This window comes from Ambystoma mexicanum, chromosome 6q (assembly GCF_040938575.1).
Source record: "Ambystoma mexicanum isolate Mex_15411 chromosome 6q, UKY_AmexF1_1, whole genome shotgun sequence".
Taxonomy (NCBI): domain Eukaryota; kingdom Metazoa; phylum Chordata; class Amphibia; order Caudata; family Ambystomatidae; genus Ambystoma; species Ambystoma mexicanum.
The window spans coordinates 1560307259-1560330378 of NC_090937.1; the positions used below are offsets into that span (position 1 = coordinate 1560307259).

General features: G+C 44.6%; 1 protein-coding gene across 1 annotated transcript in view; it reads left to right on the forward strand.

The window, feature by feature from the left end:
* The window catches only part of SIGLEC1 (sialic acid binding Ig like lectin 1), a 267397-nt gene that overhangs the window by 57094 nt on the left and 187183 nt on the right, over positions 1-23120 (forward strand). The window contains exons 3-5 of the mRNA XM_069632266.1: positions 11524-11883; positions 17818-18114; positions 18834-19103. Coding sequence (XP_069488367.1) covers positions 11524-11883; positions 17818-18114; positions 18834-19103 — 927 coding nt within the window. The remainder of the gene's footprint in view (positions 1-11523; positions 11884-17817; positions 18115-18833; positions 19104-23120) is intronic.

Sequence of the window (23120 nt, forward strand, 5' to 3'; positions counted from 1 at the left end):
ACCAGCCTTGCTACCCGGGGCCTCTGTGCACCTTCTTAATAGAAGGGCGATCAAACCCCACTGGCGGACACATTTCTGTTTTTTTCCTGGCTCTGTATGCTTTTCCGATCTTAGGGATGAAATTTGGACAAAGGGAAGGTGAGAAGCAGGGTTACTCATGCAAAAATTCATCAAAGTGTAGGGATGCACAACTATATTTAAATAACATCTATATTGTGATTTATTTGTGTAGACAGACTTCTGGGGCTCTGGGTAAACCCTTGGCTAAAGGACTAAAAACTCAAAAAATACATTGGGCCCTGGGTTTTTCATCTAGGTAGGTTAGCACAATGTATTTACCCATGCTAAGGTCATAGCAGCTGCTGTGTAAAGTCCCTTGTAGGTGAAGGTAACTCCTGCAGTCCAGTAGACCACCTGTCTCTATTGGACGTCTGTCACTTTTCTAACATGAGGGCCCAGGTAGGAAGGACATCACCCTCCCTCTGAGTGGCATGGCAGCTTGTGTTAGGTTAACTACATTTTAGGGGGAATTTTTTGGGGGTTCTGTAGTTCCTGCATTTGTCACAACAATGGAAGATTAAAACACCTGAGTACGGGATCAGGAGTTTTGAACACAAGTTTATTTGCACAACATGAAAGTTGCACAACTCGGGGAATTATAAATATAGCAAACATTCTGGGCAACAGAGAAGTAAACTATAGCACAATAATCACCCCACACTCACATTCTCCCTTCCCAGGTCTTGTCTGATGACAGCCTGTAGGCTTGAACCAATGTCTACGGTTGAATGTATTTCAATTATTGCTTTACTGTGACAGCTCACAGGGCCTTACCTAAACAATGATAGTGAAAGGTCCATAAAAATGCGACGATAGTCAGGCAATGGAACTTTGAGTTCTCTGGAACTGCCGGTTATATATGACAGGTGAAACAGGAACAACTTTATGAAGAGTCGGAGGTAAGCGTAGGCTTCTAGCTATGGTGTTCAGTGATCTGCCACCAAACACAAGCACCTCAGCTTTAGAAGCAGGTTAATTGGATGAAACAGTCTGGGAGCTGACAGGCATAAAGAATGCAGCCGCTTCCCTCAGTGACATGACTTCTCCTTTTGGAATGTCATACCCAATATTCAACAATGCAACCAATGATGCTTCTTCTTCTTCCACTTCTTCTTCTCTTCTTTTTCTCCTTCTCCTTCTCCTTCTTCGTCTTCTTCTTCTTCATCTTCTTCTTCTTCCTCTTCTTTTTCTTCTTCTTCTTCTTCTTCTTCGTCTTCTTCTTCTTCTTCTTCTTCTTCTTCTCCTCTCCTTCTTCTTCTTCTTCTCCTTCTCATTCTTCTTCTTCTCCTTCTCATTCTTCTTCTTCTTCTTCTTCTTCTTCTTCTTCTACTTCTTCTTCGCCTTCTTCTCCTTCCTCACAACTCATTACCAATGGATGAGATTGCGACGTCTAGTCTCACAACAAAAATGCAATTTTTACAGTTTCTCCCCAGCAGTATAGTTCCCTCACCCATTGACCGCCATCTTGGTGAGCACTTTGGTAGCGAGTCTCTGTCGGCTTCCTTCACTTCAATGCTGCAGGGGTTGGAAGGTTCAGTAGACGTTCAATTCATTCAAGTTGTTTCTGTACTCAGTCACGGTGCTCCTCAACACCTAAGGACACTCGACAGTTATTTGCACCACCCCATAAACCCCCCAAAACAGCTAGCGAGCCCACCAAAACACATACCCTTGCTTTAAGCAACCTAAATGTATTCCTGCCTGCTCATTTAGACACCAAGCAAGTTGCCTTAAAGTCCACAATATAGCCCTCTGCAAAAGGCTCTAAAAAGTACTCACATCTGTATTCAAATGCATCCACAGCTCTGTCTCTCCTTATCTGGCCAGCGTCACTCCAACTACACCCCCAACCATCAGGTGCTTCACTGCACCACCTTCAAACACAATCCCGTGGCTAAGTTCCGATTCTAGCCATTATTTCTACTCGCAACGCTGCACTGGATCATCCTGGTTCATAAACTGGGGTAAAGAGTCTAGCTCAGTGACTTCAACACGTAACCACAGCTTGAGGATATCCGGGGGAGTGAGTGGTGAGAAGGGGTGAAGAGATGAATGGTTGCAGGGGGTTGTGATGGGGTTGAAGAGACGGCCAGGGGAGAGGGTCGGAATAGTTGAGATTTTTGACAGAAGGGAAGTGTGTCTCTCAAGGGCTTTGTTGTGGAAGTACTCGAAGAGAGAGTCACAGAGGGATTGTGTGTGAGTAGAGTAGTTAGGAAGGGAGGCAGGGGCATTGAGTTGAAAGAGTTCCCTGGTTGTGTAGGGCTTTGAAGATTCTGTCCTTAGACTTTGTTTTGGCTTTGTGTATTTATGCAAAATAGTGCTTGAGCTGACAAGCACAGACGAGCATGTTTCCTGTTGATTGGTCTGAATGCCATCTGCGCTCAAGAATATGTTTGCTGTTTGTTGTGGCCTTAAAGGTGACAGAATGCTGCAGTGGGTTCTAAATGTCTTTATTGCAAGACAAACAGGTGGGCATAAACTTGGCTGAGTGCAACAGGGGAACTACTCACAGTTCAGTTCAGGGCCCTCCCAGTTACATCACTGGGGGCAAGATGTGCAGAAGGATGGCATGCTGCAAGCTTCCAGGGCCCCCATGTGGCCTCCTATGGCTTTGGACTTATGCCATGGAAGCTGGAGTCATTAGGCTCTTCAGGGCCTCAGTTTCAATGGCCCCTTATCAGGAGCAGCGCTCTCGGTCGACCTGCTTGGTCTGGCGCTTCGCCAACACTCGCGGGAACGTTGTCTCGCGGAGCGCGGGCTCGCGAGATATCGTTATGCCCAGATCTCGCGAGACCACGCTCCCGCGATCACGTGACGTCCTCACACTGTTTTCATTTGTTTGAGCGTTGGGGGGAGCCAGCTGGGTAAGTGGTGTCTTCTGTTTGAGTGGATCTGAGGGGCAAGAGGAAGTATCAGAGAGCGAGGCATCAATGTTCGAGATGGAGGCCTGGGATTGGGAAAGAGAAGGTGAGCTGGTAGTCTAGGAGTAAATCTGTAAGCTCCAGAATCACTTTGATTTCTTTCCAGTTGCGGGATTGGGTTTGTGGTCCAGTGAATTACAGCAGGGTTGCGTGAGCGACGCGCAAAGAGGTTGATGAAGATAGCGGAGGGTCCGACCATATGAGCAATCATGGTGAGAAGGTGAAGAGTTAGTCAGATGATCCAAAAATTACATCTAAGGTATGTACAGCTGAGTGGGTGGGGGCTAAGATTAGCTGTGCTAGTTGCATTGCTTCTAGGTTGGCCAGTAGTGAGCGTGTCATAGAACAACAGGGCATATCAAAGCAAACGCTGAAGTCCGCTAATACTGTTAGATGAGGGTGAGAGACGATGATGGCAGCAATGGGGTCGCTAAGGGATTCAGCAAAGGTTCTATTGTATCCCAGGGGTCTGAATATGAGCAGGAAGGAGTGTGATGAGGTGGGCGAGAGCAGGAAAATGACTAGGAGGAATTCAGTCAGGGATTTGGAGGGAGGTGTCATTGGGAAAAGTGGAGAGGGACTGTTGCTGGAGATTGACAATGTCAACCGCTCTACTGGTGCTAGTCTGGTCAAGTAGTTTGTATCCCAGTGGGAAAGCCTCATGTGCAATTGGGAGGAAATCTTGGGAAAACCAAGTTTCAGTGACGAATAGGATGTCGGGACACTCTGTGATTATCAGATCATATATACAATGCGAATATTTAGAGACTGATCTGGCATTAATGAGTATGCATTTGAAGAGACTTTTTTATTTTTTTGGAGGGCTCAATGGGCAAGGGTGGAACCTGGTGGGTGGAGTGGTTGTCTAGGATACTTTGGGGTTGGCTTTTGGGTAAGATGGAACAATTGCAGTGGTGTGGCACAAGGCATTTGGTTTTGTGTGGCGAGGGCTGGGGTGGCAGAGCAACTCTGGTGATTTCTTACTCAATTTCTTACTCAATAAGGTGCTGGTAGGAGCACCAAGGGGTTTTAAATGGACAGAGGCAATTCTTGTACTTGAGGGGGCCTGGGAGGAAAGAAATGGTGTTGGTAGTTATCAATGACAGAGATGTAGCAGTTCAGGTGGCTGAATGTGAAGCAGAGGAAGGTGTAGGAGGTGATTGTGGATGGTGTCCCATGGATGGTAGGCATTCTAAGCTGTAGACCACATGGCTTGTCTAAAACGGATGGTGCAGAGGTGGTTATGTGGAGTTGCGGCTTACAATGGGGAGTGGATTGCGGATGGGGTGTGAAAAGATGGTGGTGATGCGGCTAGATGGGTGGGCAGGTAGTAGAGGCCAATTAAAGTGTGATTTGGGACGGAAAGTGCAGAAGGGGCCCCATGGCAGAAGGGTGATGAGGATGGAGGAGTTGGTTGAAGTGGGTTAGACTGGGAGTGGTGATGGGAAGGATGGTTGTGTGACGTGTGTATAGGGTGGGGTATTAAGATAGCATGAAGTGGACCCACTGAGCACATGATGGTGTTCGTAGGAATGGGTGAGAATCGGTTTGGTTTGTGATGTGTTCCAATGAGTTGAGGGGAGCAGGGGCATGTTTTGCGGATGTGGGCATTGGAAGATGTGGAAGTGTGGATTAGAGGAGTCCAGGTTGGAGGAGGATTTGTGTATGATGAGGATGGGTGGATGGGGTAGTAGACTATGATAAAAGGGTAGGGTCTGGGTTAAAGGAGATCATGAAAGAGTGAGGAGAGCTGCGTGCGTGGAGGCCCCTCAGTAGAGGTTAAGGGGGAGGGGTAGAAGGAGCTAGTGGTGGAGAGTTTCGAACAGATGCGTGATGGCGGTGGATTGAAAGGTACGGATGGTGCCTGAGCCCCGGATTAGTGTGGCTTCTGATGTGCTTCTAGCCCTCTAGGCATTGAGCTGCTGGCCACATGTGGAGACTAGAAGAGTGAAACTAGGTTCTAGTGGAATTGGTGTAAATTTCTATCTGGAAATGGTAAGGTCTTTGTTTAGGGATATAGAAGTAAAATAAGAAAAGAAGAATAAACATTTATTTTTATTTTTGGGACAACGATCAAAGGCCCGTGGTCATATCATGCCAAAACGGCATGCTTGCAACTATACCTGACCAGAAAAATTAGGCGTCTCTGCAATATCTGTGAAGCTCTGAGTGAATCGTCATAGGAATTTGTCTGGTATCCTTGATCTGCGAGTACCCATGTAGCAGCTGGGCACGCCTTTATTGACTACTAATAATGTCATCAAATAAAAGAACACATATGTCTTCACACGAGTAAAATTGACATTTTTTGCACATACATTTTAACATACTAATTAAAGAAAAACAATTGCTCATAATTCTCCAATGGAGTTCAATTTAGACGCCTGACAAAGTAATGGCATATGAACTACAAACCATGGCCATGAATTCATAAATATGTTGCTCTTCATTTTTGGGAATTTAGCCATCAGATCGCTCAAATTCGTTTTCAAATTCTTGACAATCCCCACATCACCCAGTGGTGGAGATCATGATTACAGACTTCTGCATCATGGATTTTCATTCTTAATACATGGACGTGGGGCCCGAATGAATACCTGGAACTGAGTTGTTTCTTATGGTGTGATATCTTTCAGTTGTGATAGTCAAGGTGCTGTGCAAAGGATGTGCATCTCTGCAAACTTCAAGGATCATTGGGGGATGGGCGAACGGTCAAAGATCCGAGAGTTGTGATCTCCCCGCGAATACCTTGACTCTAGGACCCCTGCTCGTAAACAAACTCAAGATGGCAATAATACTGGCGCAGTAGGATACCATGGTTTAATGACGATTATCACCAATCTTTATTGTCTTTTTGCAGCCATACATCATCATCCATCAGGATATGCATTTTATCAATGAGATGTTGGCAGGGGATAGTAGTAGGTAGGCCATAAAATAAATGTATGGGATCCTTTTAAAAAAATATTGAAGGGGGACTGTTAAAATGGAATCTATACAACCGGATGCTTAGGCTGGATGTACTTCATTTCACATGACACTAAAGATAGACTGAAACATTGCAAAATTAACGGCGATCCCATTTTGAGTAAAGACAACAATGATTGGATGAAATAGACTATATAAACTGGTAAAATTCAATAGAATTATTCACCACCCAGCAGGAGGTGCATTCTAACGGGAAGTATGTCTAAATTCCACAGTTGAAAGCTGCATAACCAAAAAGACCTCATTTAATAGGCTGATTTTGTGTGGCCTTCAATGGGCAGGAACATTCCTATATCTGGGGGTTTTACCCCATATTTACCTGCTCACGCCCCTTGACCATCTACATCTTCTCCCCCATTGCCAGAATGTAGTTTTATTTGTGGGGTTTCACTCCACAAACTGCCCTTTTGTGCTGCTTCCCTCCCTCCTTCCCTACCACACAAATAGAGCACCACCTCCAAATATACACACAGACACTTATCTGCTGTCGAGGTCCTCATCTTCCCTCTTTTGGCCGCTGGGGCCTGTCAGCCACTACAGCAAGTCGTGCAGCATGGGGGGTGGGGCTTCCCCTGCCTCAGCAGTCTGCAGCCTTGGGTATATGGCAACCTTTTCATAAGATCTTTAGATCTCAGTCAATAGTCGATATACGAAAGAAGATTAATTGGGAAACATGCACTACAAAGGATCAAGATTTACATAGAAGAACAATTTACCGCTCATTGGATAATCATTTCTTGTCCAAAAAAACTTGTTCAGGGTTCAACAGGAAGGAAACAAGAATTGCAAAAAGCAAACAACATAAGGGACATTGGGGAATTTCGCAACAAGAAGACATTCTAGCCAAAACTATATTGATAACTTCGGAGGACACTTTTTGTTTCTTGATTTCAAAGAGATTGTAGTGGCCTGTCAATGATGACACCACGCCCGATGGTTGTGTTTATGTGCCTTTATTTTACTTTAGCACAAACACTGTTAACACATAATAATGATCTTCCAACATACACTACTATATCTATTGATGTAAGTGATAAAGTCCTCTTGTGGTTCCTATGCTCAGGAAGTACCTATTGTTAAAGCAGGAGGTTGTGTGGAGAGCTGTGAGGCTGCTTGCTGCTCTGCTGCCTGCCGGCCCGGAATGCCCTGGGCAGCACTTCCCCCAGGGACTTCCTTCTGCACCTCTTAAGGTCCTTTACTCTACATACCTCCTTTTGTTGGACGAAGTTGGCTCTACTCCATCACGTAGTCGGTGTACTTCCCTGGTCGTCTTCTTTCCTCTGTGGTCGGCCGTTCTCTGGATTTTCTTGTCGTGGCATTACAGCCCTTTCGCTGGTTCTCTCTTCCCTCGTCGCATTCCTCCTTGGACTGGTTTCCACTTGAGAGGGTGTCCCTATGTCCTCCGTCTCTTCCTGTCCTGACTGTTCTTCTACGGTCGGGTTCTCTTTGGCCAGGCTCTCTTCTTGACTTCTGTGATCTAATGTTTTGGAGTTGTGTTCTACTTCTGCCCCCCCATTCGTACAATGCTACTCTGTCTAAATTCCACTGCTTGCCGTCTTGGGTGCATACATGGTTTGTCCCTCATTGGACCACTTTCAACGTTCTGCTGAACTTGGACCCCATCTCTGGATCGCTATGCACCATTTTAATTTTTATGAGATCTCCTTCTTGGACTGTGCTTTGTTGGGGTTTTCTCCTTTCATTGCTATATCTCTTCATGTTTTGTTTGCTCTTCTTAACTTGCCATACCAATTCTTCCATGTCCACCCTTTCATCCTCTCTCACGCTTGCCAACCATGGCGGGACCAGGGTAGAGGCTGCCCTGCGTCTTCTGAGGAGGTGGAATGGCGATATGTTCGTGACCCCATTGGGGGTGAGGTGATGCACAGCTATGGCTTCCTTGACTGTACAGAGCAGGTCGAGTCTCGCGGCTGTGGCCAACTGCAATGCTCCCTTAATGAATCTGTTGGTGCGTTCCACCAACCCATTTGCTTGTGGGTGATACAAAGCTGCTTTAATTTGCCTGATATTGTTCTCCTTCAGGAAACTGCTCATCTCTCTGGATATGAGTTGCACTCCATTGTCGGTGACTAGTTCTCTGAAAGATGTTTTTAAGGAACTGGATCACTGTAGTTGTGGTTATGTTGGGTACAAATTCAACCTCTACCCACTTCGATAAATAGTCCACCAGCACTATGCCATACTTGCTCTCATGCTGCATGATTTCCAGCAGGCCTATAAAGCCCAAGCCCAATTTCTGCCACACTCCTTCGGGCACTTCTGTGGGGTGTAGTGGTGCCTGCCTGAATTTGAGTCTTTTGTCTCTATTCACACACTCTTGAAACCTCTCTGTCATGGTCCTTATTTCCAAGTCCATGCCTGGCCACCAATATGCTTCCCTTACTCACCTTCTCATCATGTTGTTTCCAAGATGACTGGCGTGAGCTCTGCATATGATGGTTCGTCTCATGGCTAAGGGTGGAATCACTTGGTTGCCTCTCATGAGCATCCCTCCATTTTCAAATATTTCATCTGACACTTTCCAGTAGGGACACACCATTCTGGAATTGACCTCTCATCGGGCCACCCTTTTATGACCCACTCTGTGATTTTTGTTGTGGTGTCATCTTTGGCTGCTTCTTCTATCCAGTGTCTCTCGCTCATTTCGAGGAATTCCCTGCTCTTTAGGTCTGTGAGTTTCGCAACGATGCATTCGTTTTGTAGAAAGCTGGTTTCCTTATCTTTTCGCTGCAGGAGTCTGGACATGCAGTCTGCGGTTATTTTTCCATCCTGCAATGTGCTTTATTTCATATGTGTATTCTTGCCGCTTTGCCGCAATTACGGCAAAGCCGTGGTGTCGCTTTGCAGGTTCTTCCCGAGCTCAATAGTAATCCATGGCCCATGCACATGCTAACATCTCCGTTTCAATGGTGGAGTAATTTTTTTCTGATTGTGAGAAGGCCTTAGATACAAAGTCGACGATGTGTTTTTAATCGCCCTTCTCTTGCGTGAGCATTGCTTCTATACTGTATGCGCTGGCATCTGTGGTAATCATGGTCTTCCATTGGGGATTGAAAGGTTGCAAGCAGGGCACATGCATTATTCCTTCTTTGACATCTTCAGATGCTCTGGTTTGTTCTGCATCCCAGTGGTACTCTGCGCCTTTCTCGAGTAATTCTCTCAAGGGAGCAGTGGTCTCTGAGAAGTTCGGTACACATTTTGCGTTGTATTCTGATAGTCCCAAAAATGATCTCAGCTCTTCTTTGCTGGTTGGGGGAGGCGCCTTAACGATTGCTTGCAGTAAGTCTTTCTTGGGACTGATAGCTGCCTTGGATATGGTATATCCCAGGTATTCTAATTCGTCTGCCTGCAGTACACATTTGTTGTAGCGTAATCACACTCCTGCTTCCTGCAATTTTGATCTTGAAAAATAATGATCTTCCAACATACACTACTATATCTATTGATGAAAGTAATAAAGTCCTCTTGTGGTTCCTACGCTCAGGAAGTACCTATTGTTAAAGCAGGAGGTTGTGTGGAGAGCTGTGAGGCTGGTTGCTGCTCTGCTGCCTGCCGGCTCGGAATGCCCTGGACAGCACATCCCCCAGGGACTTCCTTCGCGCGCTCTTAAGGTCCTTTACTCTACAGAGATGTTTGGGTATTTATGTACCTTCTACAATTATTACAATATTTTTACTTTATCTATTAGAATAGTTTTTTTTTTTTTAAAGGGATATTTATTTTACCCTACTATAATTTTTAGCAATAATCTATGTCTGACAATTATGTTCAAATAAATGTTTTATTTAGCTTACTTTTGATGATTTGGTTTTCCTTCGATGACATTATAAGTAGATTTCATTCACTAAAGATGTCCCTACCTTTTGTACACTGTCAACATTGTGAACATTGATGGCAAGCTGGAGAAACTGCCATGTGGCTGGCAGGCACTAGGACCCTGAAACAGCACTTAGAACACGGCATACCAGACGCAACATCCTGTTAGCAAAGGTGGTGCAGTAAGTAACAGACAGAAAAATGCAGGTTTCAAGTGTCGCTTGCATAGAGGCAGCACGGCGGGAGAGAAGTGCCCATTTCAGTGAGGCATGACACAGCCATCTGGTCTTGAGTGTTTCACAGTTTGTGTGCCTCTTTTCGTGAAACAACTGCTTGCATATTTTGCTCATGTGCATGTACACACACACACACACACACACACACAATATTTTGCTATTTAAACTTCCTAATATCTAGGTCCACCCCTCCTCTACTCCCCACCTAAAATGGCGATCTGCCTGCCCCCCGTTGCCCCTTCCCCCGCATGCTTTAAGTTGTTTTGCTGCCAAATTGCATGCCCCCCCTCCTTGCTATTAGCTCCCCACTCCCTTGTATTGATCCCTTCAGATCTGCTCCCCTCGCGTTGTGTAAACCCTTATGACTTGCAAAGCGCTCGGTTGCTTCCTGGAGCTAGGACTTTACCCAATTAAAACCCTAACAATAATAATTGTATACATAGCCCTTCCTTTCAGTTCCTTATTGAATCATGGCTTTTGAATTATCATTCAGAGATTAGGCTCTATGGTTCATCTAAAGAAAGTCGACAATCACGTCTTAGCCAGGCCAGTCTGAACTTGAGTACCAACAGCAACCCCAGACATGTGCTTCTGTGTTATTGGGGATTATGAGTGAGATCCAGGTGAGATTCAGCGCCTCTCTAGACACAGAGAACGAGGGGTACACACCTAGGATTACCCTACCTGGTTGGCATGATAGAAATTAACCATTTGCTTGCGTTGGTGTTAGTTTTTACCATTTAGTACCCTGCGGCTGTTTATGTCCACCCACCCCCACTGCCGCTTAGAAGGTGTTGGGTCTACATGAACATGCCGGTGTATTTGCAAAGCGGTGGTCACTGTATTCCATCGGTCCTTTCTCCAAATGTGGGACCTTTCCTTTGTGCGTCTACTCTACATGTCATTACAGAATAATGCCATGGTGCAAAGATACCCCAGGAGACACCCTCATCGGCCATCACTCATAGGTCTGTGGACATGCAGCGTCATGGCCAAGGGTCTTCTTAAGAGGACATGAGGGGTGCACTCCCAAAGCCATGTGGAAGTGCAAGCCTTGCCATCATCTACAGTCAATACAGAGGTTTCTGTGCATAAATCCTGCCTGGACTGCCTGTGCCATGGTGAAAAGACTTCTGCATGGCACCCTGTACACATACTTCCTAGGAGGCAAGAGGGTGGGTGCTGTCTGGACCTGGTCTCATTCTACAGAGATCCTTCAGGGCATACTGAAATGGTATGGTAGATCTTAATGCATACACTCATGGAGCGGTGTGTAAATGGTTTAGGCAACACACTAAGAACCGCATGACAAATAAGTGTTTTCTCCATAATTCTCTTCCTCCCACATGCTAAAGCTAGCGCTTATGCAAGAACAACTCATTAGTTAATCATAGAACATATTGCTCCTTTGTGCTTCTGTATGATAGTGCATATTGCAGGGCTGTCTCACTCATTGAATGTTGTTTGACTCTTGGTTACAGCATTTGGTTCTACTTGGGATGTATTGAACCCACCAGGGTTGAAAGCTGTGCAAGGCTCCTGTCTGTACATCCCCTGTACATTCACCTTCCCCAGCGATGTGATTGTCTCCGGCAACATCGTCGCCATCTGGTACCAAGAAAATAATTACCAAACCACAGTAGCCTATCACTCCAGCTCCACTGAGATCAATGATCGGTTCCTAGGACGCACTCAACTCCTGGGCGACCCCAATGAAAAGAACTGCACACTTCTCATCACGAATGTCGCCAAGGAGGATGCAGGAAAATACACGTTCAGATTTGAGATAGACGAAGTTAATCGCTGGTTGGACAAAAAAGGTGTTTTTGTGACAGTTAGTGGTGAGTACCTGTCTGGGTCTTCATTGAAGAACATAGGCCACTGTATCAAATATCAATGAATACTTGCATCTAGGCCTAGATGCAGTTGTAGACATTTTGCGTAGGTCACAAAAGGATTCCTATAATATTATGATATGTGGTTGTGTCAATGAAAAATGCAATTCTTAGCCTGTGTGTCTCAAAGTCTCACCTTTGCGGGTTGTCTCACTCTCACCTGTGTGTTATTTCCTGTGCGGGTTGTATCCACAAAGGTAATAACGAGAGATTTAATAATGAAATCCTCGATGAAGATGATGATGGTAAAGATGGTTATTGGCAATGGCTCCCGATTGGCTTTAAAGCCCACTTTGTGAATACAAATCGATGACAAAAACATGTTATGTTCCTGGAATACCAGGGGATTTGCTCACCTCGCTGCTGATAATGGTCCACTAACAAACGTGAACCTATTTGAGGTGGTGGCCCTTCAGGAAACCTACATGACAGAAGTATGTGAAATAGACAGTAGAAGTAATTCTCAGATAATGTTTGTAAAGGGTCCTGTTGGTCGACGAAAGGGGGGGGGGTTATTAGTGTCGGTTCGGCATCCATGGCACACTGAGTAGCTGAATGCCTCTACGACCATGGTCCAAGTAGCCGAATCTGCTGTGATATTGTAAACTAAAAGGAGCTGGACGTTATCAACATCCACAACCCACCAAATGTACTGGCCTATAACACAATATAAAAACTGTAGTAAAGATTCTTTATATTAACCCTACTACTCCCAACTGAGTCGTGGGTGACTTTAATGTGAAGATAGGAATGCAGTTTATCGATATACCAGTCCTGCATGATTCCGCTCCCGTAAATTTACTCATCCAAAATCGACAAGGAAAATCATGGCCTGAGATATTGTACTATCAACACCTTACCATGCTGAATGGATCCTGTGCTGGCGATGCTGAGAAAGCATCCACACGTATAGCTGGGCAGAGTGCCTCCTACATTGACTATGTGTTTGTGAATCTTGCAGCACTTGACATTGTGGAGGATATGTCAGTTCTAATTCGAAAGGAGAGTGATCACATGCCATTTTGTGTGCTATTGAAATCTCAGGTAAATAGGTGCGAGGTTGACATGAATGGAAATATCTTTGTAAATAAGGGGGCAAATCGCATACAGTGAAATCCAACCAACCTAGCCACGGTGAGACTTATGGCAGAAAGAGAAGTCACCCTGTATAGTGGCGGCTACATAAATGATCTTGGTGGTGATGGACCCTCACCCACTGACGAGTTTTCAGTACTAATCTCTAAGTGATTCATAAGAAAGGGAGTTACAAGAGTGTACCAGAACGTTAAATCGTATAGTTGACAATAACCGTCGTTATGACCATAGAATTCAAATTGCTAAAAAACAGTTATGAAAGGAAATCACAGCCTCAATAGCTGGCTAACGGCTATAGAAACCGAAGGCGAGTCCCTGTTTACGCTCACGCGAGAATGAATACAACCCTCTAGGAAAATAGGCCAAAAGATGGTTTGTAAGGATAACAAGGTTTAATTGTACAGAATAAAAAATATCAGCAAAGGACTCTGCTGCTCGGGACAATTCTGGCAAAATCTACATGAGCAGCACATCAAGTCTAACAGCTTCATCTTGTGACATCACGATATACATGACCTCACAATATACAGTAGAAACCTGGATGGTGGGACCTTTACATGGTCCTGCTCCATAGGGGATGCCAGGCTGCAGTTGGTTCAGCTTTCCGCCATCTGTCAGTTCCCACATGGGTCAGCTGGGCTCATCTCTCCGAGAAGTGAAGGTCAGGTCTCTCATGAGTAACAATATCGCTACGATACTGTGAGCCTAATACTCTATCACTATGGTATGCACCTGGGAGGCTCGGGCTGGTGCCAGGGGGAAGGGAGGAAGAAATACAGTCACACTGACCCACACATTCAGTGCTTTGTTGATACCGCTCCTCTCGCACCCAAGGCTTCCACCCTTGTTTTGATCTATAATTTATTCCTCCCTGTACCTCGTGTTGCAAAGGATATATTTATGCGATGAGATGAAACAGTCGCTCATGCTTAGATCTTTTATGGCCAGTAGGTTTACGAGTTGGGCTTGGGTTGTTCACTTATCTTAGAATGCAGGGGTGTGGGGATGAGGTCAGTGGTGTGGGCTATGGTTCTGGGTAGGCTGGGTGGGGGTTAGAGGTCGGCTGGGCATTTGGCTGTGATGAATGGGCACTGCGAGGAGCCTGGTGTCGTCTCATGGCCTTGCAGGGCACGTTGCTCCCAGAGATACTGAGCATTTGCCACAATGCAGGGACAAGGTGAAGCTTCCGTGAGAAATGGCTTTGCTGGCTCATCTCGTCAGAATTATCTGGGCCTAGGGGAGTTCTTCCATGGCGCTAAAGTTATGCCGCGTGATGATGCAAGATTCTGCTACTACCATAGCTACAAAATGGCGTTCCTTTCTATGCACACACACTATGTTTATATATCTATCCTTCGCGCTATATTATTTCCATGCCAAGTTTCATAGCGCGGTTCTCTCCCCCCTTGTACATTACACAACTTCATACGTTATTCGCCTGACCTTAAAGCGCCTAGCGGGGTGGGATAGGCTCATTTTCATCCCAACAAAGTCACAAAGCATATTAAAATACAGAAATTGAGATATTGCCAATGGCTGTGGGCTCATCAGACAAGGTGTGAGATTGTGGTATGGCAACTGTTAGTGACATATGTGCGGTCCTGCGGCATCACTGGTATATGGAGGGTAGTGAGGTGTGCTATAAAGAAAGATCTATGTATCAACAGTGTGTCTAAGGAAATTTGGTGGATTCACATTGAAAATACACCGGGGGCTGTGGAACCGGCAGGTGCTGATGGAAATTTTATTCATGAAAGATGGTCATACAAAGCATCACTGCTTGACATTACTAAAATAATGAAGCGATTACATACCTCAAGGGCTGCAGACCCCGATGGTACATGCAATGGATTGATTAAGTTATCACCTGTCATCTGGGTCCAGGTATTACGTATTCTTTTTGAAAATATAGGGAAAATGGCGAAATTCTGGCAACATGGAATGAAAGCAATATTCTGCCCGTCCATAAAAAAGTATGCTGGAAGAACCCGGCTAACTGTTGCATGCTAGCCATGCTGGATATTCCAGCACAAATATTTGCCAGGGTGCTGCTTGATGAACTGAACGAATGGATAACAACGAATAGGATTCTATCTCCCAACCAGGCTGGATTTAGGAAAAAGTCTGGTACTGTGCATAACCTCCTTGTTCTGGTATCTGCGGTGGAGTAGGCCCGGTTTATACGGCAACTTCCTGTATATGGTGGATACATAGATTTTAGTGCGGAATTTGATACAGTCAAAAGGAATCGCCTTTGGAAGAAATTAACAGCATTTAATTTTAATTTAATGTTAAACATGATTATGTTGCTGCATCAGAACACAAATGTTAGAGTGCGCTTGGATGGACAGGGTAGGTTGTCCAACTTGGTCCCTACATTGAGGGGCGTCAAGCAGGGATGCATATTGGCCTCTATCCTTTTTAATTTATAACTTGCAGATCAGGCAGAAGGATTTTGTATCTCTGATGCCTGACCAGTAAGAGTGGGAGCACTGAATATAGGCTGGCTCCGCTATACAGAGGACCTGCTCTTACTAGATTGTACACCTAAGGGGCTCCAACTTATGCTTGACGCATTGGGAAACTATGCCAGTAAGATTGGGTTATGCATTAACATTGGTAAAACAAAGATTATGGCATTCCCATTGAGGAAATACGTGATCCCAAAATTTGAATGGAAGATCAATTTGGAACCTGTTGAAATTGTGAGATGCTATAAATACTTGATATGATAGGTTATTTATAACGCACTTAATACTCAGAGGTTTCTAAGTGTGGACCCGGGGATCGAACCTTGTTGCTCCTGTCATCTTGCTTCCAAGGTGAACATGTTTCCCCTGAGCTATCCTCCTGAGTGGGTGTACTAGTTGATGACAGACTGACATGAACTGTATATTCGGAAGCAAATTAGATTAATTGCCTGTAGATTGTATATGCCCTAAGTTAATTTATAAGCAGACATGGAGGATGGTCAATTCAGACAAAACTCCTGTTATATTCGGCAAACATTGTTCCATGCATGTTGTATGGTGTGGAAGTGTAGGGTGACAGATTATTAACGCAATTGGGAAAACTTGAAGCAAAAATCTTACGGCTGTTGTTTAGGATGCCTAGGAAACTTACAGTGGAATATTTACTACTAGAGTTTGATCAGAAGAGTATTATGGTGGAATATAGCAGCAGAATGGGTATGAGCTATGAGGAACTTGTGATCCTTAATAACGGGTCCATAATGGTCGCAGTCTTTAAGGCATATAATGGGCTGGATAACTTTGAACAATTCGGTACCCTTGGTCGGCTGATGTTAAAGAATAAGACCTGGTTATCTGGGATTGAAGCATCAACTCATGGAGATCTACCGCTGGCATCTAAAAACATGGTTGAAATTGCAGGTGGGTGCATTTAGGAAATAAACTGACACCTTACGGTTGGCATCAAATGTTATTAGTGGGCCCTTAATCCAGTACCGGATGGTACGTGGACAGGTACCTAGTAACACAGTAGCATTTCCTAACAGCGTTGTGGTTAGACAATACCTATTGTTAAAATTTAACGTGACCAATGTTTTAGAGATTGAGAGATCCAAAATTGGTGTTCGCCGAGGTGATCATTTGTGTCGATTATGTGGAGAAATTGAGATTGAGACCGCAAACACATTGTGATCAATTGTGAGAGTTTAAATGTAATACGTAACAAACATCTAAAAGCCTGTGATAACGTCATGAATTGTGAGGATATGGGACATGCTAATGGAAGGAAAAAATATTAATTTTATGTATCATGTGGTCAAGTTTTATTTGTCATGTACTGAAATTTCAGGTGAGTTATCACAGGGGCTTTTTTTAAATAATTGTGGGAAACCCCACCATGAAATGTGATAGACCTTTTATGTTCTTTTATGTTTTTAACAAGTATTGTTTATATGTTTCTGTGTACAAAGCCGGTTTGGCTGTATGTATATTAATACATTAAATGAAATGGGAAATAAAATGCAATGCTCAGCCCGAGTGAGTCAAAGTACTATTACCTCTTACTTTCTCCTATCTGACTCTTTTGACCTTGATAAGTTGTACCATCCCAATGGGCTATTAAAACAAACAAGGAACTGTGATATCTTCTGATGAGTGATGGTGATGTCTTGGTAAGGAAGGCAGCAGCGCGTGCACTCGGGGTGCCTTAACCAAACCATGTCTCAAACAAGAGACACACATTAAAGAAAGTTACATTTTGTGGAAGCCAAATAGATTGAGTTCAGAGTTTTCAGTAAGGGGTTCATGGATGAAGATAACTTTCTCTGAGGACCACAGCTGTCTGGTAAATTGTTTACTTGACGTAATTGTTTCTACCTTGCTGATGGTGGAATGTAATGGATGACTCATGGGATGAGGTGGTCAATGAGTTTGATAGCCTATGGTCCATGCGACCATTAGATCAGATGTATACAATTCATACAAACAGAAATGTGTAGGCACTTGCTTATTGATGGCATGCTCATGTGGATTCTTATTCACATAGAGGACACTTAGGTCCAGTGTACCCTAAATGGTAACACTTACACCAGACCTGGTCCGCTGAGGTCCCCCTCAGTTACTTTCTTCAATTGAAATTCTGTCTCAGGATCCAAAACTTCCTGGACCCACTACAGTTGACTAGTAGAATTCGTGAAATAATGGTAAGAGCATTGCAACTCATAGTCGTGTGCAACCAAGGCGTGCTTTGCGCGTGTCTCACTCCCAGGATTCCTCTTTCCTTAAAGCATGAACATTTTGCTTGTATTCTTTGTAGATGACCCAGAAATGCCAGAGATCACTGTCCCGACAGAAGTCCTCGATGGTAGTCCGGTATCACTAAGCTGCCGTACTCCATATTTTTGTCCGGATGACAGTATATCCCTGGAATGGAAGGAAAATATTCCAGAGGGTTCTTTGATTACATCGACGCTACGCCTGGATACAGCAGCTGTCCTCAATCTGCAAAACCTGAGCACCACGTTCTCCTGGCGCCACAACCAGAAGACAATACAATGTCAAGTGTCTGTTGGAGATGCTCGGGCAGCAAAGGAGGTGACTCTTGATGTTAAACGTGAGTCCTCTTACCATAATACCATGCTTGCCTTATTTGTTCTCTTGCTATAATCCAGGGCTCTGCAAGCTGCAGCTCTCCGCATGTTGGGACTACAACTCCTATGAACACACACCGTTGGCTAGAGCTGATGGGAGTTGTTGTCCTCAACATCTGGAGAGCCAAATGTTGGAGAGCCCTGTCCCTAATCAAAGAAGAGCTAGAAACAACGAAAGAAGGAGACAATTTCAAGTTAAGTGAGCACTACCTTTGAACACCATATCACAAGTTCTCCTAAAATCCTAAATTATGTCCCTTCTTTGTGTGGAATATGGCAAGTGACTTTTGTACCTCCACATTAGAAAATTAAAGGTCCTAATCAAGCAAACACAATAGGAAGTGTCTGTAGGTCCCTCTTTACTTGTTCTGGCACAGGCCGGCCCCTTCACATTAACTTTGATGTAAGTGAGTCACTCCAGGGCTTTCAAACCAATGGAACATCATTGAATATGAAATACGGTGTTGGTCATTGAGCGATTTAGTTGGTTCTAAAACCTGATCTATGCCCTTCCCAGACCTGAAATGAAAAATTCTTGGCTAGGTAGGTTGATCATGTAGCTATTGGAAAATACCAGTTATTCTCTTTTCAGGTTTGCAAAATGTCCATGTGAGTGTGCCTTGTGAAACTGTCTCTGATAATGGTGCTCATATTGCATCCCCGTATATGTTCATCATTCCAGATTCACCTAAAGGCACAGAGGTCATCATCAGTCCAAACAGAGACAACATTAAGCAAAGCGATCGCGCGTCCTTAGCGTGCCACGTGAACAGCAGTAACCCGGCGGTCACCGGTTACAAGTGGTTCAAGGATGGAAGCACGAAGGCCTTCAGCACCGAGCAGCTCGTATCGTTCCAGAGTGTGACACGTTCTGATTACGGACAATACAGCTGTGAAGCCGAAAATGCTATTGGGACAGGAGTGGCCCAAGGCACAACCCTCACTATTTTCTGTAAGTGTGGATGCAGTGATTATAATTTCTATTTCTGCTAACTCTGTTTGTTGCCCGCTGAAGAACCGCACGACCCTTTACCATGATCCGTTGGAAAAAAACAAGCTCACTGACAGTACATGCTACTGATTTTCCTTACTCCATACCCAGTGGATGTCGGTAAATGAATCAATTAATTACTCTGTTGTTCCAAGACATAAGTAGTTCTAGCTGGCAGCCACGACCAATCACCTTGCCATTACTTGAGGACCAGCCTCCTGTTGCCTGTGTAGGGACTGCTCTGTTGTCATTTTCAGGGTCTGTTCCACTTCTCATACATCAATTTCACTCCCCCATTATACAACTGTTGCATAGATCGAACCTTTCTGTGAGTGTTTGTTTGTTTGTTTATTTTATTTGTATGGCGCTCCAAACCCAGAGGTAGAAGGGCGCTTAAGAATTTGGTTACAGAGTTGAGAAGTATCTGTGTGTTGCATACTTCGTACAGGTTTATAATATATACATATATATACAGTGGTCAATAAACCGAACATATGCAGTACGTACAATATACAATTTTCAGAATAAATACAGTGTCTAAGCCAGTTTCCGCACGGGTCTAGAGTTAGATCTATGTAGATCTGGCTTGTACCCTAGTAGACCCTGGTTAGCCAGCAAACAACAGCTACAAGGAGTTAACTTTAAGTCCCCTGGCCCACTGGGGGCCAAACAAACATGTACTTATTTATTTATGTTTGCATTTGTGGATGCGTGCAAAGCCCGTAGGCATCTCGGAGTATATACATTCCTATGCATTGTATTTTGTATTTGTAGTTTGATATTTATTGCCCGCACTATCGTCATTTCTGCTATCTAGGCGCTGCACATGTAAGCAGGAAGGTAGTAGCACAATACCTAATTAAAGATAAATGCCAACTGTTTTCTGCAAAATGTTCCAGAGATGAGTAACGCAAACAGAAAGTATGCTGATTTTATACACACAAGCACAACCGTGCATAACAGTCGCACCAGAAATGACGGTTCCATGTGTCTTTACTCACATTTTTTCACTGCCTTTTTTTTTTACTACAATTTCTTACATGCAAAATGCGGTAAATAAACTGCGGGCGGTGAACATGCAATGGTAAATGATGCATGCATGTACTCACGCACCTATTCATATAGGGAGATGCCATGAATAGCATATTGGGTGGGGGAAAGGGGGCTGTGTTACATAATAATGAACCCTGCTACGTAACAAAGTCTCCCCTCGGCAGACTTATTATGAAATAAAGTCTCCTAGAAAGAATTTATGAATTCATTTCACAAGGCGCGCAAAAATATTCCTCTCCCCGGAAATTCTATTTCAGAATTAAATCTCTCGCGGAGAATTAATTCTTGCTCTCAAGTTGGTGGTTATACAAGAAAATTATATATTTAAAATGTTGATAAGAAAAATTTACAAATTCTGGGTGGCACAGGGGCAGTGATGGGAAGCGGGTAGCTTTTGAAATTTGCGAAAAGGCCAAGCGAACAAACGGGTTTGTAACCCCCAATCCCAAAGCTGAAACAGACACAGTCACAAGATATACCTTTTGTGGTAACTTGGGCCCAGGGCAGCCTATGCTCTTAAGAGCGGTGTGAATGTGATAACAGGAGCAGTCAGTCACAGCACCCCCAGAAGCTGGAAAGTCCTTGTGGAGGTATGCTATTGATTGCCTGCATTTAAAGCATTAAATATTTTAGGTCTATTCTTAGCGCTTTTAGGCGAGGTAGCCAACAAAATTTCTCCCAGCAAATGTTCGTTGTTAATAGTAAGGCAATAGTATTGCACACAATTTGTGCTGCCTTTCTTTTGTTGCCAACATCGTTGCATCGCCATCAGAACACACAAGGTGTTCACACTTCCAAGATGGCCGCCCGTGTTCCTTATGGGAATCTCCATGGCCAGCCTCCCCACCAGAGAGCAGCCTCCTGCTGATTGGCCCGTCCATTTCCTTCCTGAGACTATCGGAAGCCGGCAGGCGTAATCCGGCCCTTCTTGGAAAGGCCCTGAGGGCAAGGCCGGCAACTGTCCTGAGACTGTCCCGAGCTGACCAGAGCCCATGGCCAGACTCCCTGCCCGTGCGCACAGAGAAAGTGATGCTTACTGGGTCCACTAACAGAGGTAACTTTTGCCACACGCTTTAGCCTTCACTTGCCCACCTCTCCTACCTCAAACTAACACTTCATCCAGGCATCCATTTGGAACTTGCGGAACCACAACCTAGAATTGATTTATGCTGCCTATGTGATTTTCGAATCTAGGTGTCACTCTGCCCACACTCATTTTACTGTGATTTATGCTGCCTATGTGATTTTCGAATCTAGGTGTCACTCTGCCCAGACTCATTTTACTGTGATTTATGCTGCCTATTTTACACAGCGCAATCTACTGTTGAATGTTGTACTGTTAGCACACTAACCTGCCTTAGATATGCTCCACTTGTGCTCTACTGCGCCTCCATGTGATTTGTACTACCTTCCTGATCTCATGCATTTGTAACCTAGCCCATGGCTGGACTCCTGCTCACGCAATATGATTGCCTGTTTGACGGTGCCTGATACGCTCCACTATCTGCCATAGTTGCCTCACCCATATTCGACTTTCTATAACATTGTGACTTACTTTGACAAGCCAGCACTGCTTATTGTCCAGTCCCGGCAACACGAACATACCATCTGCTTGCGCCTTATCTGCGTCATCAACTGACATAATTGTCCCCTGCCACCTCGGAATGATCCTAACACCGTGGACATGCTGCCCCCGCCTTCGGTAAGTACGCTCATATTCATCTTAGCCATCACGCTGTGGTCGTTAGCTAAGGCATATTGTGCAACGCCCACCTGCACTACTTGCATTCACTGCAACATCTCCTGTGCATACTCCACTATAATGTCCCTTAGCACATCTCCACCACCCAACTCCTTCACACACACACATTCTTCCAACCCTTACCTCAATGAACCTGCCCTGTGGCTCAAACATTTCGCAACCAAACCCACTCCGAACCAACCTTGCACACTTCCACTTAGAAATGCTAGACTCAGATCCAGACTGCCTCGCATTCCTTGCGCCCAACGCCAACACACTAACACCCCCTGTGCCTCTACTCAGATTCCACCTAAACCATCCACGACCGTACCGAATGAACTAAAAGGAGCTCTTATCAAAGCCAGATCCCTTACCGCTCATGCCCTCGATATCTCCGACCTCATTACCTCCCAGAAACTCGATTTCATCGCTATCATTGAAACATGCCTACACGCCGCTTTTGGCCCGCTCTTGTTCCTCGCTATTCCTGATGGATATTCTATCCTTAGAAATGACCTCTCATCGAACATGTCCAAAGGTGGCAGTGTTGCCTTCATACATAGGGACAATATCAACATGAGACCGATCCCCAACATTCTTTGTAGCTCAGCTGAATCATTATCAGTGAAACTTTCACTCTCACCTACCAACACAGCGTCATTACACCTCATTTACAGACCACCCGGTCCTCTCTCCTCCTTCGCAGAAGATATCACGTCTATCCTATCCAACAATACTAAGCCTAATTCACAAGTGTTGCTGCTAGGTGACCTGAATCTTGGACTGTCTGACCCCAAGGATTTCATGGCCACAGAAGTTTCAAGCATTGTGTCAAACTTAGGCTTTCAACAACGCAACCTTGAACCCTTACATAACAAAGGCAGAACGCTTGACTGGATCGTTTACCTAAATTGTAATACTACCACCATTCCTAGCACCAAACCTACAATAGCCCCCTCTATTCCCACCAGGAATAAAAAGGATATCACCAAGGACAAGCTACTCCCGCTTATCCTACCCATTCTGAACAATTGTGCCACATCCTATAATGACCCTACGGTCTTGGTGGACACTTTCAACAGAACACTGCTCAAAGCTATTGACACTATAGCCACGCTTAAACTTAGAAAATCTAAACAACAAGCTCATCTGAACTCGTGGTTCACTCCACATCTCAGAGCCCT